Source organism: Tetrahymena thermophila (genome assembly GCF_000189635.1).
Source record: "Tetrahymena thermophila SB210 genomic scaffold scf_8254718, whole genome shotgun sequence".
NCBI classification, from domain to species: domain Eukaryota; phylum Ciliophora; class Oligohymenophorea; order Hymenostomatida; family Tetrahymenidae; genus Tetrahymena; species Tetrahymena thermophila.
This window is the reverse complement of record NW_002476483.1, coordinates 80,265-95,544: the sequence shown is the minus strand read 5'-3', so window position 1 is coordinate 95,544 and position 15,280 is coordinate 80,265. Positions and strand designations below refer to the sequence as shown.

Genomic DNA, 15,280 nt, shown 5'->3' with positions numbered 1-15,280 from the left:
AATAATAAAATAGATGAAAGTTTCTATTTAAAAAGTAAAAATTAATATAACTATAAAATTTAATATAAAAAATATTAAATGATAATAAATTAGATCAACCTCTTCAGATCAATATGAAGAACCTAATGAGATTCAAGTGAAGAATTTAAAAACTTTTTTTATAATTAAAAATAAATTTAAATAAAATTAATAAAATATTTACTTTTTTTAGATCATAGAAAGAGCTATTCTATAAGATCATTTATTTTATTTTTTTTTTCAAAAATCTTGAATAGCAACTTATGAAAATTTAATTGATAATAACAATATTAAAAAGTTAATTTACTTTTATTTCTATTTAATTTGAATAAAAAAATTAATAAATTATAATGATTATCTAAAAATAAAAATTTACTTTTAGAAGATTTATGAAAATATTTTTGTGTATCATACTTTATTAAACTTTAATATTTCTATTTAAAACTTATACTTAAAATATTCTATTAAATTTAATATTTTTCACTTTACCAAATTAAGAAAATCTTAATTAATTACAAAAATTTATTTTTCTTCTTATTATTATTATTAATTAATATAAATATTAATAGTTGAACCAATTATACAGTCCAACCTGTCTAAGTTGGGCACATCGGGACAAATGGCAAAAATTTTTTTAAAAAAAGCTAAAATTAAAAGAAAAGAATAAAAAATTGAATTTCATTGATTTAAAATTAATTGTTAATCAAAATTTATTATTAATATTTTCATACTCAAAAAAATTATTATAAATTAAAGGCATTTAATAATATAAAAGTAATTTACTTAATTAATATAAATACTTCTAACTATTAATATATTTCTTTTTATATTTAAATTTATATAAACAACTGCTTAAATTAAATAAATAGTTGTATAAAATCAGAATTTGCAGTTATCAACTATTTTCATTTCCTTTTAGGTAAAATCTGTTGCCAGAAGTGTGCAAAACTAATTTTAATTGATATCAATACTTTTTTCACTAAATTTAATGTCTTTATAGAGTGATTGTAAATATTATTTTATGTTCTAAGCATATTATTTATATAGTTATTAGTTGAAGTAGCTCTAGTTTTCTATTTAATTAGAATTAAAGGCTTCTAGTATTGCAGCTAATTAGCTCTTTTAAGATGTACTTTTTGCAGGTTATTTTGAAGATTTATTATCAAATTTATTAGATTTTTATTTTGATGTTTCAGATGTAGTCTTTAGCTAATTTATATCCAAGTCTAGACTAAAAACTTACAAGAAAGTAATAGTTTCCCAACTAAATGATTAACTAGCTTCTTCTATTTCAATTACAATATTTGGTTTTAAATTTTGACCTGCATAAAAATGATTGAGGATTTGCTAACCAATTAAGCTATTTTCTCTTAACTTTTTTGTAAAGTCCTTGCCAAGTATTTTGGGCAATTAATCAGATTATATTGTGAATTATAAAGCCTCTCTTTAATTGTTAAATGGAATAAATCCATAATAATCTAAAAAGTGCTCATTATTATAATTTCCATAAGTTATAAAAATTTATTCTTCTGCAACAAAATGTTTGTATGCCCTCATTACATATTCTTTACTAATTTAATCAAAATAGAAGTATTTGAAATGGTCAATTCCTTCCATAAAAGTATGATTTGCAAGGTCATAAAAAGGAATCATTGCACCAACTTCAGAAGTAGAATCTTGCTCATTTTTAAAAAAGAGAGTTCTTGACTCTATCATAGCTACCAATTATAAAAACTCTGCTTCATTAATTCCTTCAAATATATGAGAGTAGTCTTTATTTGAAGAGATGTAATTTTTAATAGCATCAAATTCAGAGAGCAATTTTTATTACTTCTTTTAATGCTTGGTTTTTAGTTCATCTCTAAGCAAATTAAATTAGATTTCTTGCCATGTGATAGTGTTAGTGTATTATTTAGGAATTGAATTTAAATAGCAATGATAAAAGCTGGATGCATCTTTTTTTTCTTTGAACAAGAAGAAAGCCAGTATACTCTTTTTTTATACATTCAAATTGCTTTTGACTTCTCTTAATATGGGTAATTTAGTAATTGCAACACTCAATGTAATAAATAATGTTTCAGGAATACGAAGAAGTTCTTCTCCTTCATTAACAGATTATTTTGCAACCAGGCATCCACCAAAATTGGAAAGAACTGCAGCTTTGCATTTAAAATTTTTATAATCCTTGATGTTATTTTCAAGAAATAGTTAAAATTCCTTCGATAAGCAGCTATTTTCTTCCATTTAAAATAAATTAACTTTTAATTAGTTAGTATTTAATAGAATTTTTAAGTAGAAAACAAAAAAACAATATCTAAATTTAGCTTAAATTATTTGACTATGATTACAATAAGTTAATTTGTTATCCTGAATTCACCAAATACAAATTTAAGTATTTCTAATAGTTTCTTTTACAAAGTAGTATTTTTAAATCAATATCATGCAAAAAATTTAATTATTTCATTCAATTTTGTTTAGAAATTAAGTAAAGAAGTACTTGCTTTATTCATCCATTTATTTTTTAAAAAATATAAAGAATGAAAATACATTATTAAAAATATCATGCTTTGAATACAAGTTTTTTATAATTTCAAATCCAATATAGTTGGATTATAAAAGAATATATAAAATAAATACACTAGACTAGAAGAGAAAGAGTAGAAAATAATAGATTTTTGTTTAAAAGGAGGCGTTCTTTATATAATTATAAAATGGAAAGAAAGAAAATACTTCAGAAATACTAAGTGAAAGAAATAATATTTGAAAGTTAATCAGTTTTCTATACAGACTCAATTTTGAATAAATTTTTTGTTAAGCTGAAAGAGAAGATGAGAAATTTAGCTTAATATTAGACTTGCCAAATTAAAAAACTTAGAAAGAAAGGGAAAGCAAAGACAAATATCATCTGGAATTAATATTTTTTTTTTTAGAAATAAATTAAAATTTGCTTTACTTTTTATCTGAAAAAAAGAAATTTAAGTAAAGCAGCTCTGATAAATGTATCAATAAATGACAGAATATAAAAGCGACTGAAATTGCTAAGCTAAAAAAATTGATTTTTATGGCTAAATGAACAAAAATAATGGCATAAAAATGCAAAAAAAAGTTTGCTTTGTTTCATTTTAGAAGTATTTTATGAGTCTAAGCTATTTTGAGTGCTTTTTAAGCACTTCAAGTGAAAGCATGAAGCTAAATATCTTTGAGCTAAACCAAAAATTCAAATGAAAGTGGTAATTTGAATTAAAAGCGGTAATCGAAGAGAAAAAAAACCTATTTCTAAAATAAACAGTATGTATAAGCCCTGTTTGTCAAGAAAATTAAAACAATTTATTTTTATCTTAATTTTATTCTTTTTATTGATTTTATATATTAATTTAACAAATAAACATAGATTTACATACATTCCTTATGTAAAAATAATTTACCAAAACAAAAAGTAAAACAAACAAACATAGAAAGAAAGTAAGAAGAATAGCAACCATACTATATTCAATTAATAAATCTTTCATTAATGCATTCTTTCATTATTAATTACTTAAATAATTACATGATTCACATTTTATGTTTAAACTATATAAATTGTTATATTAAATTTCTATGAAAACCAGAAAGAAATAATAATTTATGAAGTTTAAATTCAATATGCAATTTTCTTAGAAGAATTTAACTAAATAAAAGCTTTGATTACGCTATTCTATCATCACGCCTCTATGCCTTTTTGATGGACTGGCTGTGTGAAATTTCTTGATATTCAGTATTGGATCTTAATTTTCAAGCTATCTATAATACTCTCTTGAATGCAACTATTAAAAGTTGAATACAAATGAAGGATATTAATGAAACTCTAGAATAAGATAGCCTACAAATATAGTTATTTGCTAATGAAACTCTCAAATAGCTCTATAAATTCATATAATATAATCTAAAAATGAAAAAAGTTCTTGAAGATACAGAGTGTGTATTGCCAAAAAGCTTTAAGAGATATTATTGTGAAATTAAAAGAGGAAAAATAAATATTTCCTTTGAAATCAAATAAACCCCCTCCTTTGCTTAGGTTAAGTTAATGTCTGAATAAAATATAAAATTTACTTACTGTATTATTAATTATAGAGGAAGCAGCCTATGTCTTTACACTAGAATGTTAAATTGCTTCATTATTGGCCCCCACTATAACTTAACAATAAATTATTAGTTAGTTGAGAGAATTAAGTTTGTTCTCTGATAGTTGGTTGGCTGTTACAATTGACTTGGTATTTGATGCAATTGTTTGGGTCATAAGCAAACAATTTTAGGATGACAAAGTTTTGAATAATTTGTAAACAAATAGATAATATGACAATTTTACAGAAAATACTATCTAATTTAGATTTTATTTGCCTTAAAAATCAATCTGCATTATTAATTTAAATGATTTTTTTTTAAGTGATGCATTTGATTGAAAATTCAAACAATTTTTAGGAGGAAAAGAAATTGATCGAAAATATTTACAAAATTGAGAAAAAATGAAATAAAAATTGCTTTAGATTCTAGCAAAAATATAAATTCTTAAAAATATCATCATGAATTTGAAATTAATAAAATTTATTGAAGGATTTATTGTTAAATACCAATTATGGAATTAATTGATTAAAAGATGGAGAGATTGAACGAATGATTAATTTATTGATTTATTTATTGACTGATGAGAAATTTGATTTGATTAAATAAGAATAGATTGATTAATTAATTTCGAAAACTAAATGCTGCCTGTTTGAATTAATTAAATTTGAATATTTTGATTGGTTAGCTGGCTGTCTTAATAAAATTGTTTGTAAGAAAAGGACCCCTTTTTGAAATCAAAATTAAATGTGCAGAAGATTGATCGATGAGATTAAGCCTAACCTTAACAAACTTAACTTTAAATTAATTATAAACATCAAAAGCTATTATTAAATTGGAAGGTATGATATCATATCTAGGAGCCCTTAGATTAATTTGAACTTAATTTTGTTAGCGCGAAATTCAAATTTTATTTTTCAGATAATCTTTAAAAGCCTCTGTCTTCATTTATTTTCCTTGCAACTAACTTCAGTTTTTCTTAATTCTTCTTAATAGAACGACTGACAATGAGAAAAAAGCGGATGGAATTTTTAGAGATATTTAAATTATTAATGAATTAATTCAGCTAGCTTGTAATTTATTAACACAGAATTTAGAATTATAATAAACAAGAAATAAATAATAAGGAGAGCAAATGCTTGGTTGTTGATTTGTTTTTTTTCCTTCTAAATTTAGAGATTATCTGTAAAGGTTAGTAAGTAATTTATTTAGTTGACAAGAATTGAGTGAACAGTTGTTTAGTTTGTTTCTTTGCTTCTTCTTCTCATGTAAGATAAAGCTACAATTAACAAATTTATGAATTTTTCATTGAAAAATAAGGAAATTTGAATTAGTATTTTTATGAAATTAAGAGGCAAAATAAAATAGCAATTAAAGCAATATGGAAAGTAGATTTAGCAGTAGCGTTTAGTTATAAACAATGGAAGACATTTAGCATAGCAATCAAGCATTTAAGAAAATAGGATTAATCTGACGTCATTAGAATTGGAGTAAAGCAAATAAATGTGAATAGAAAAGGAAAAAAATTAGAAAATAAGAAGGAAGAAAAATTAAATAAAAAAGTTACCTAAATTTAAAATAGAAGAAGCTTTTTCATTCAATCATTCATTCATTTACCCACCACTTGCATATATATATATATGTGCACCTACCCCCCACCATTTAAGAGCATAGATAAATAAAAATAAAAGAACAGTAAATAAAAGGGAATAAAGAATAATATTAGCATGTGTGAGATGCTCATTGAGCATAATTTTCGTCCACCATTAAAAAAATGCTAATTTGAAATGAAATTAGGCAAAAAAAAGCACTAATTTATTCATTTTCTTTCGAAATGTTTGCTAATTAAGTTTGAAATATTACGTCAGTCAATGAAGTATATTGATTTTCTTCACTTTATTCTTTACAAATTAATGGGTATAGTCTGACTCATTTAATAATAGATTCAAAAAATAGGTTTTTTTGCATAGATGCATAATTAAGATAGTAAAAGAATATAATTTATTTCTCAGCGACTCCTGTTTATTTCTTATTACTAACTGGCAGCCTAGCAGTTTATCTAATTAGCCGCATTAATTAATAATCCTTTTAAATTTCCATCAGAAAGGCATGAATGAATGAAAGCAAGCAGCAAATTTATTTGTAAAAAAAGGGGGTCTTATCTTATCTATTTTCTCTCTGCACAAATGAAAGCAATGTTGAAACAGATTTTTGATGATTCAGTTATGTGTTTTTCTATTTTTATTGACATATCAATCACTACTCTTGAGTACTTACGAAATTTCCTATGAAAAATGGATTATTAATATATAGGTTTTCCTTTGGCTTACATAATTTTTAAAAAGCAAGTCCGTCAGTAAGCAAATTTAAATACTAGATCAGCTTTTAATTTCTATTGAATCTATAATTAAATATTATAAAAAAAATCAATAAATTAAAAAAGCCTAAAAAAAAACCAAAAATCTACTTCCATCAAAAACTAATAGAGTCAATCAACCTGCTAGCAATCAATCAAGATTTAAAAAGCTTAAGCAAATATTTAATTCTACTAAACATATAAACAATCTATCAATCATTGAAGGAAAGAGGTCTACTCACTCAAACATTAAAAACTCTACCACTTAAACACATATCATCTAATACAAAAGAACATTGATATTTGCATAAACAAATAACAAGTTAAGCATAAAGAATACTAAAGAAATACTTCCCTTAACCACAGCCTGAAAAAATTTAATATAAAGAAAACCTATTTTAGTTTATTTTTAATAAGTCAGAGTTACTCTTCTACTTAATAACAATTTTAATAATTAAAAATTAATTCAAAATATCCAACAACAACAAAAAAAAAAATCTAATCAAACTACTAAACTAAACACAAAATAAAAATGGACTCATCATTTTCTTTTGAAGAAGAAGGAGATTAATACATCATCGACACCAGCTCCAACAATAACTGTAAGGAAATAGTTGCTTCTTAAATACAATATGGAGATTTCATTATTTTGAGTGATAGCGAAGTTATTTAAGTTGACAGTGTCCGTAGAACTACTAAGTCTCGCTCTCAAAAGAATGAAATGAATATTCAAGGCAGAAACTTAATGAAGAATAGTGTCTTTGTCTAATACAAATTCTCTCCTAACAGAAATCTTCGTATTATAAAGAATGCCTAAATCAAGGACTATCGTATTGTCTGCTTCGAGCCTGAAGAAGAACTCATTTATGTCCATGGAAATGGAGGTGTTCAACAAGTTAAAATCTCAAACAAGAAAGATGAATTCGATGTTGTTTCTCCCAACCTTAACAAAATCATTGCTAGATGTCTCTTCTACGATGGTCAATACCAACTCTTGGGCTTCTTTGCCGACTCTAGCAAGTAAGAATGAGAGAGCAAATAGACTATCACCAATATAAGCCTTATTTCTTTCACTTTCTTATTAAAAAAACAAAATAACATAACCATTAAATACAATTAATCAAAACAAAAACAAAAAAATAAATATTTTAAATCAACTAACAACCAAACACAAACAAACATTACAAACATGCTCAGTAGGGCAATAAACAAACAACATAATTTATAAATAAATAACTATAATTATTATACTTTTATAATTTTGAGCTCTTCTTGTTTATATAGCAGTCTCCACTCTTTTGTCTATTCTCTTTAAGCTTAATAACATAAATAAGCAAGTTCTTCTTTAATTTTTCTTTTGAGTATATGCACGTTCTTGCATATTTCGCTAAGAAAGAAATAGACTATTCTCAAAAAAGTTCTTCTAATTAAACCAGCAAATAAATTTCTGTTTACTTTATTTCTTAACAGATCTATCTATTAACCAAGCAAACCGAATATTTCGTCAAGCTAATTAATAAAGCAAACAAAAAGCAAAAAAATATAAAAGTATTAAAACACTATTCCAAAAATACAAACAAACAAGCAAACAGACTTACAAACAAAGAAACAATTATCAGGCAATCGCTTTTTTGCTCAGCAATAAAGAAATTGCTAATAAAACCAAAACATAAACCTTTTATCATGAAATAAACTATATTTGAATATAAAATCATAAAATTTTAATAATGATACATACATACTCTAATAAGCTTAAATAAAAATACTTTTGTAAGAATAATATCTACATATTTTATTTTATTAAGATTATCTTTAGTGAAATTAAAATAATTCCTTTATTTTTAAATATTTTCCGCAAAATTCTCCTTCATTTTATACCATTTTAGTAATATTTTAAGTATTAATTCTATTTATTTTGCAAAAATAAAAATTATTACTATGGCAAAAAAAAAATAGCCTATCGCAACCATTATGTCCAAATATTAATAAATAAACAAAAACTAGGGCAATAATGTCTTTATTATATAAAAAAAAGAGATTTATAGAAAGTATTGAAGACGTTTTAAGGATTTTTGAATCCAATTAATGGAATCAAGATTGACATAAGGAATATTTAATTCATAATCCTAATTATTAAACACTTATCTCAGTTTGTTTATTTTCTTTACACAAATTAAAATTAAATTTCAAAAAATCATCAAAATCTAATGATTAATCAATCTATGTTTGGTGTTTTTTATCTATATCACATACAAAGCATTCTTTTAATCAGTAAATCTTATAATTAGTTAACGTCATGAATTTCTTCTATTTTCCCTCGCTTATGAAATTTCCACTAGTCTGAAATTAACAAAATTTAAGTTATCTAGCATATTTTTTTCCACTTTTTTTACTTTGAAAACAATTGTAAAAGATATAGAGAAAAATTATAAAACTTTGATTTAAAATGTCTCTTCCTTCTACTAAATTAATGTAGATAAATATTTTTTTTTTAAATATTTTTTTGTTGGCAGCACTGAAAACCAAATATTTATTTCAAAAAATATCTATGAAAATACATTTGAATTTTAAAATCAAAATAAGTCTGTTTGTTTCATATTGGAATTAAATGATAATATTTTTAATTTACTTACTACATATTTTTAAATAAAAATTCGTTTTTGATTAATTTAAATCTCTCAACTAATTATGAAATAAAAATAAAAGAGGTAATTAATTTAATCACTATTCAGCTACAACTTAAATAAATTGCATATTAACATAAGTGATGATGTAGACGATGTCTTACTTGAATCATTTATTTATAGATAAAATTAATTAATTACTCTTAACCTACTCCTTAAAAAATTTAAATACTCGCCATCTATAACAATTTTTTAACATAAATAAATTCTTGCTACCTGAATTTTTTTTGTCTTTTATAAAAATTTGATTCAGTCACAGTTTTCAGTTTAGCGAATCTCTTTTACCTGATATAATAATATAAAAATATATATATAATAAGGTTTCTAATTAATTATTTTTGATGTAATTGGCTTCTAGCGAATAAATTATCAGTATTTTTAAAAATTGTTTGCTTTCTAAATAATAAATTAGTATTTGTTTATTAGTAAGTTAGTAGATTCTACTTTGACAGAAAAGGAAAGTGAGTTTTAGTAACAAATACTAATAATTTAATAGAGCAAATATTTATTTTTTATTCATTAGTAAAGTACATAAAATTAGGTAGCTAACTCGGTGTAATCTAAAGTTTTTTGGTTATCTCTATCTTAAATACTTTACATATTATGATTACGTTTTGATAAAAAATAAATATATTGTAGAAAGATTTAAGATTAGATAAACAAAATAAATTTTAAATATTTTGTCTCAAACTCTTCTTTGATTGCGTAATTTAAATCTTAATAACAAAAAAAATTATAGAATGTAAATAATTCTATTTATATATCAAAAAAGTTATTAAATTTTTAATAATTTAGATTTTCTATTTAATTATTATTATTATAGTCAAAGCATTATTTTGATAGTCAATTAGTAATATAATAAGTACTTTTTATTTATGCTTTGCTTTTTTCATAGTCGCCATTTAGAATATAAAAAATAATTATTTTTAAATTAATTATTGTTTTCAAATCCTTTAAAGTCATCAAATTTACATTTTATTTTCATATATAAATTCTATCAAAAATAAATTGGAAAAGCTATTTAGAATAATAAAGAAAGTTTAAATTCAATCAAATTTGTTTGTTTATTTGCTTGCTTGCTTGCTTATTAGTAATCCACTAAGTTAGATGCTTTTTCAATTATTATAATAAATCTATTTGTTTTATATAAATTTAATAATAGGAATTTTTAATATATTCTACTATTTAAATAGTCAGTCAATTTATTCATTTATTCAACTAGGTATTATTTATTAAAAAAACAAAAAGGCTGTCGACACTGGGACTTCCCAAGCGGTCCCCCACCTTAGTACTAACCCAGCCTTAAGGCGCTTAACTTCGGAGTTCGAATGGGATCCGGTGTTTTCACCTTAGTATGGCCGACAGCAAAATTTATACTTCTAAATGCGCTCTTATATATGAATTATTTATTTTTAGGATTTAAAATATTTTTATTTTTTGTTTATAATAAAAATAATTAAAAAATAAATAATTCACTTTCATCCATCAATTAAGTTTTGATTTTTAATCTTTACTTGACAAAAAAAATAAAAAGGCTGTCGACACTGGGACTTCCCAAGCGGTCCCCCACCTTAGTACTAACCCAGCCTTAAGGCGCTTAACTTCGGAGTTCGAATGGGATCCGGTGTTTTCACCTTAGTATGGCCGACAGCAAAATTTATACTTCAAAATGCGCTCTTATATATGAATTATTTTTTAGGATTTAAAATATTTTCAATTTTTTTTATTTTTTACAAAAATAATTGACATAGTATTTTTATAATATTATCTTATTTATTTATATTTTTAATTTAAAAATAAAAAAAAGGCTGTCGACACTGGGACTTCCCAAGCGGTCCCCCACCTTAGTACTAACCCAGCCTTAAGGCGCTTAACTTCGGAGTTCGAATGGGATCCGGTGTTTTCACCTTAGTATGGCCGACAGCAAAATATATACTTCTAAATGCGCTCTTATATATGAAGTTTTTAATTGAAATTAGATGAGCTAATTTTATAATTATTTTTCCAAAAATATTCTATTTTTCAATAATATTTTATAATATTTTCTTTTACATTTACTTTTTTCATCTTTTAAAAAAAATAAACTTTTTACTTTTAATTAAAAAAAGGTTGTCGACACTGGGACTTCCCAAGCGGTCCCCCACCTTAGTACTAACCCAGCCTTAAGGCGCTTAACTTCGGAGTTCGAATGGGATCCGGTGTTTTCACCTTAGTATGGCCGACAACAAAATCAATCACAATGTTAGTCAATTTAAATTTGAGCGAAGATATATTTTGTATTAAACATACTATCATTTTTTATTATTTATTTGTTATCTAAATAAATATGATAGATGAAATATCGATATATTGAAATTAACAAAATTAAATTTTAGACAAGGAACTCAAAAAAAGTATTGAGACATTATTAGCTCAATTAAAAATAGATGGTTGAAATATTATCATTTTATCTATTATTTCAAATACAAATAATTAGAATTATTAATAAGCTTCTTGATTGCTCATTAGATATTTTATGTTTATTTGTTTGTTTATAAAATTTTAAGAATTATTATATAGTATATTTCCTTTTCCATTAACCCTAAGCATTTCAAATATTTTTTGTATTAGAGGATGCTTCAATCATTTTTTGTTACTTTACTAATAAAAATTGGTTAAGATAATTTTAATACTTATTATTTATTTAGTTTAATTTATCTTATTTAGTAAAATTTTTTATATTTGTAATTATCAATATAATTTATTTCAAATATAAAATTTTATTTTATATGCTTTAAGTAAAATATCTTCGTTATAAATTTCAGAGGATTTTAAAAAAGGCTTAAAAATAAATAATAACAAAAAATGAAAAGCTAATCAAAAAAATGTAAAAATATTAAAAAATATGTGAATCTTTTAGTTACTGATGTTCTCTTCTTTTAAAATAAATATTTTTAAAATGAAAAGTGTTTTAAAGTAATAAAAGAAAATTAATTACTATAAAAGATATGCTGTAATTAAAATTAAATTTTCTTATCCGCCTTTTTTAGAAAAGAAAAAATCTTTTAATTTTGCTATAAAAATATCTAATTTTTTAATAGTTATTTATTTAATTCAGCTAAAAAACCTAAGCTATTTAATTGGGGATTAGTTTATTAAAATATCAACTATTTATTTAACTGTATAAAAAGCTTCATTAATTTCTATTGAAAGTTACACCACTTTTCATGCTGTTGATTTTTTGATTTAAACAAATTAATGATATTTAACTTACTTATCGTTTGTTCTTTAATCTAACTAGAAGAAATATTATAAAATAAAATTTCTGAATATGAGTTAAGATCCAATTTGAATTTTGCTAAGTTTATATGCTTTTTTTAAAATAAATTAGGATGAAAGTAGGATTAATAATTGCAAAGTTATGTTTGTTGAGTTTTTAAGAATTAAGATTCATTATTTTATAACAGGAATATTTTCTTTCTTTTTGGAAAAAAATATTCAAAAAAGAAGAGGTAAACAAAAAATAAAAAAATAGGTATTACACTAATTTACAGAGATATTTTGTGATGGTAAAAAAAGTAGCAAACAAATGAAATACTGATTAATTATTTGATCATTTACTATTCAAATTGAATAAGCATTCTTATGTAGTTTTTACTTATTTATTTAAAATAAAGTTTATACAAATGTTATTATATGAAGATACAAAATAAAATAATTCTTTTATAATTAATATAATGATAGAAGTTAAATCATTTAAAGGAAAGACAGTTTGTTTTCGAAACTAATAATAAATTTAAATATTATGTAAGCTCAAAGAATAAAAGTAAATATTATTCTTTTTGTGATTAAAATAAGCTTTTCAGTTATTATCAAATAGGTCAAAAAATATAAATTAAGGATTGTAAGTTAATAGAGGGGAGATATTTTCTTAATATGCAATTGATTGCATAAAAACTTAATATAATTTACATATGAGTTCGTCGTATTTTTATTGTTAATTATTTTAAAATAATCTTTACTTCGACTCAGTTTGTAACAAAATAATTTAATTGTCTTATCCTTGGTTTCTAAATAGTTATTCAAATTAGATGAAGCTATGATCTGTTTTATTGATTTATACTATTGATATTTTTTTCTTTAATTATTATTATTGTTTTTGTTGAAGCGAAAGAATATCTTCTTAAATCTGTGAAGTATTATAGATACTGTCCATTCTTATGATAACTAAATTCTCTTTTCCTGCGATGTATTATCTCGAAAATGACTTAGAGATAATTTAGGCTCCTTTAAATTAGTTAAACAAACAATGTATTATTTCACTTTCATTTTGTGGCTCTAGTTGAACGTAAAAGTAGATTTTATAGAATTGTGGATTAATTTTCTATTAAATATAATTTTCAAAGATTTCGTTTGATTCATTTAATTAAGATAAGCAATCTATTTCAAAAATACCCTCAGATTGTTACACCTCTTAATATTTTTTTGATTCCTAAATTAATACTCTAATTAATGAAATCAATGCTGCAGTTACACCAAGTATAAGAATAGACCATTATAAATAAGAAATTTTCTTAGTGTCTTTTAACATTATCGCATAGCACAGCAGTAGTACTGTTTTTTATATTAATGAATGCTTGCCTGTTTTTAATAAGACAACATACCCAACTGATTTATGATCATTTATAAAAATCTACCCATCTATATCAAAATGATACACAAATTTTTCGATGAGTGGATTTTAAGTAAATGTGCTGAGACGTTCTTTTAAATGATATCTGCATGATATAATGATTTGGATTAGGACAAAAATGTAAAAAAAAGAAAACCAGTCTATTTTACAATTCTGCTTGATCATCTACATAAAAACAACAAAATTGAGACAAGAGAGTAAGAATTAAATACCAAATTCTTTTTTGTTGAATTACAAATCTAACTAATCTTAAAAAACCCTAGAGAAATCGAAGTACTTATTAAGAGTATTAACAAAAATATTTACTGATAGCGAGATAAGGATAATAATATCAAATATATTTTAGATTAATAAAAGCCAGCCTTCTCTATTAATTTTTGCAGTAATAAAAAATACTAAAAATTTAGTATAAATTAAGGAGCAACCACTACTTTGTTAAATAAACTAGTAAAATTATATTGCTCTTTCATCTAACAGGGAGTACTTTACTTAACTCCTTAGCTTAAAACTATTGCAATAAAAGTGAATATCCTCAGTAAACGTCATTAACCTTATTAAAGGAAATCCAATAGTGTCTTTCTTCAAAGCTTCAAATCTGTTGAAGATAATTAAAACAGTTACCATTGCTATTATCCAATATTGCGCAGACTAATTTTTTAAATATATTACATTAAATAAAATGAGAAATGCTTAATTTAGTTACCTTGAAGAAAGAGAAATAGTAAAATAATTAAATAACTAGAGCTAGTTTCTCAATAATAATGTAGCATAATGTTAATAATTTTATATTTTTTTGAAAAAAACTCATCATTTTTAATAGTTAATATGTATTTTTAAATAATTAATAATGTTTAAATATATTAATAATTATATATATTTTTTTTTTTAATATTTAGAATGAAGTAGAGGTAATCCTAAATTATTCTTTAGTACTATTGAAATTATTAAATTTAAACATAATAAATTGCTTTTTTTTTTTTAATTTATTACAAAATAACTAATTTTACAATTTTTTTTCTTAATGCTGGCTACAAAAATCTATCCATCTATTTTATTTTGTTTTTTGCTTACAAAAGTTTGAAAGAAAATATACTGCTCATCTTTAAAATAGAATTAATTTTATTATTAAAATCATTAGTATTATAACTAAATATTCTTTGGTTAAAAAATCAATAATAGTAACAAATAATTCACCCTGTCAAATAGATAGACATTTTAGGCCAAATAAATAATATAAAAAAATAAAAAGGTAAGGAAGGTTTAAGAAATTGATGAAGAGAAGGTAAAAGATTTTAAATATGATAAAAGAGCAATATAGGGAATTCAGAGATAATAGTGTAAGTAAGTCATTGCAAGTTATTTTGATTCATTTGATTATTTTAATTTTTAAGAATGAGTTATAAACTGATTTACTAACTTACTTACTTACTTAAGAAGGATATTACAATATTT

General features: G+C 23.0%; 9 protein-coding genes across 9 annotated transcripts; 3 read left to right on the top strand and 6 right to left on the bottom strand. All coding sequences in view use genetic code 6, as the record gives it.

The window, feature by feature from the left end:
- Positions 1-897: 897 nt before the first annotated feature.
- On the bottom strand, positions 898-2,307 carry TTHERM_00808050 (SET domain protein; the record flags this gene model as incomplete). Its single annotated transcript, XM_001012006.2, has 1 exon — positions 898-2,307. Exon 1 carries the CDS (start codon positions 2,260-2,262, stop codon positions 898-900), a length of 1,365 nt encoding a protein of 454 aa, XP_001012006.1. The 5' UTR covers positions 2,263-2,307.
- A 780-nt stretch (positions 2,308-3,087) lies between these two features.
- Positions 3,088-3,243, top strand: TTHERM_00808040 (hypothetical protein; the record flags this gene model as incomplete). Its single annotated transcript, XM_001012005.1, has 1 exon — positions 3,088-3,243. One exon carries the CDS (start codon positions 3,088-3,090, stop codon positions 3,241-3,243), a length of 156 nt encoding a protein of 51 aa, XP_001012005.1.
- Positions 3,244-3,789: 546 nt separating this feature from the next.
- Positions 3,790-4,414, bottom strand: TTHERM_000808039 (hypothetical protein; the record flags this gene model as incomplete). The annotated part of the gene is made up of 2 exons (XM_012796551.1): positions 3,790-3,918; positions 4,112-4,414. The coding sequence occupies 2 exons, from the start codon at positions 4,412-4,414 to the stop codon at positions 3,790-3,792; spliced, it is 432 nt and encodes a 143-aa protein (XP_012652005.1).
- A 1,710-nt stretch (positions 4,415-6,124) lies between these two features.
- TTHERM_00808020 (hypothetical protein) lies at positions 6,125-6,448 on the bottom strand (the record flags this gene model as incomplete). Its single annotated transcript, XM_001012003.2, has 1 exon — positions 6,125-6,448. The coding sequence occupies one exon, from the start codon at positions 6,446-6,448 to the stop codon at positions 6,125-6,127; it is 324 nt and encodes a 107-aa protein (XP_001012003.2).
- A 556-nt stretch (positions 6,449-7,004) lies between these two features.
- Positions 7,005-7,502, top strand: TTHERM_00808010 (hypothetical protein; the record flags this gene model as incomplete). Its single annotated transcript, XM_001012002.3, has 1 exon — positions 7,005-7,502. The coding sequence occupies one exon, from the start codon at positions 7,005-7,007 to the stop codon at positions 7,500-7,502; it is 498 nt and encodes a 165-aa protein (XP_001012002.1).
- Positions 7,503-7,881: 379 nt separating this feature from the next.
- Positions 7,882-8,442, bottom strand: TTHERM_00808009 (transmembrane protein, putative; the record flags this gene model as incomplete). The annotated part of the gene is made up of 1 exon (XM_001471197.2): positions 7,882-8,442. One exon carries the CDS (start codon positions 8,440-8,442, stop codon positions 7,882-7,884), a length of 561 nt encoding a protein of 186 aa, XP_001471247.1.
- A 1,928-nt stretch (positions 8,443-10,370) lies between these two features.
- TTHERM_00808000 (hypothetical protein) lies at positions 10,371-11,451 on the bottom strand (the record flags this gene model as incomplete). The annotated part of the gene is made up of 4 exons (XM_001012001.2): positions 10,371-10,546; positions 10,671-10,830; positions 10,891-11,140; positions 11,249-11,451. The coding sequence occupies 4 exons, from the start codon at positions 11,449-11,451 to the stop codon at positions 10,371-10,373; spliced, it is 789 nt and encodes a 262-aa protein (XP_001012001.2).
- Positions 11,452-12,997: 1,546 nt separating this feature from the next.
- Positions 12,998-14,452, bottom strand: TTHERM_000807999 (transmembrane protein, putative; the record flags this gene model as incomplete). The annotated part of the gene is made up of 1 exon (XM_012796550.1): positions 12,998-14,452. One exon carries the CDS (start codon positions 14,450-14,452, stop codon positions 12,998-13,000), a length of 1,455 nt encoding a protein of 484 aa, XP_012652004.1.
- A 62-nt stretch (positions 14,453-14,514) lies between these two features.
- On the top strand, positions 14,515-15,224 carry TTHERM_000807998 (hypothetical protein; the record flags this gene model as incomplete). Its single annotated transcript, XM_012796549.1, has 3 exons — positions 14,515-14,591; positions 14,725-14,736; positions 15,008-15,224. The coding sequence occupies 3 exons, from the start codon at positions 14,515-14,517 to the stop codon at positions 15,222-15,224; spliced, it is 306 nt and encodes a 101-aa protein (XP_012652003.1).
- Positions 15,225-15,280: the final 56 nt, after the last annotated feature.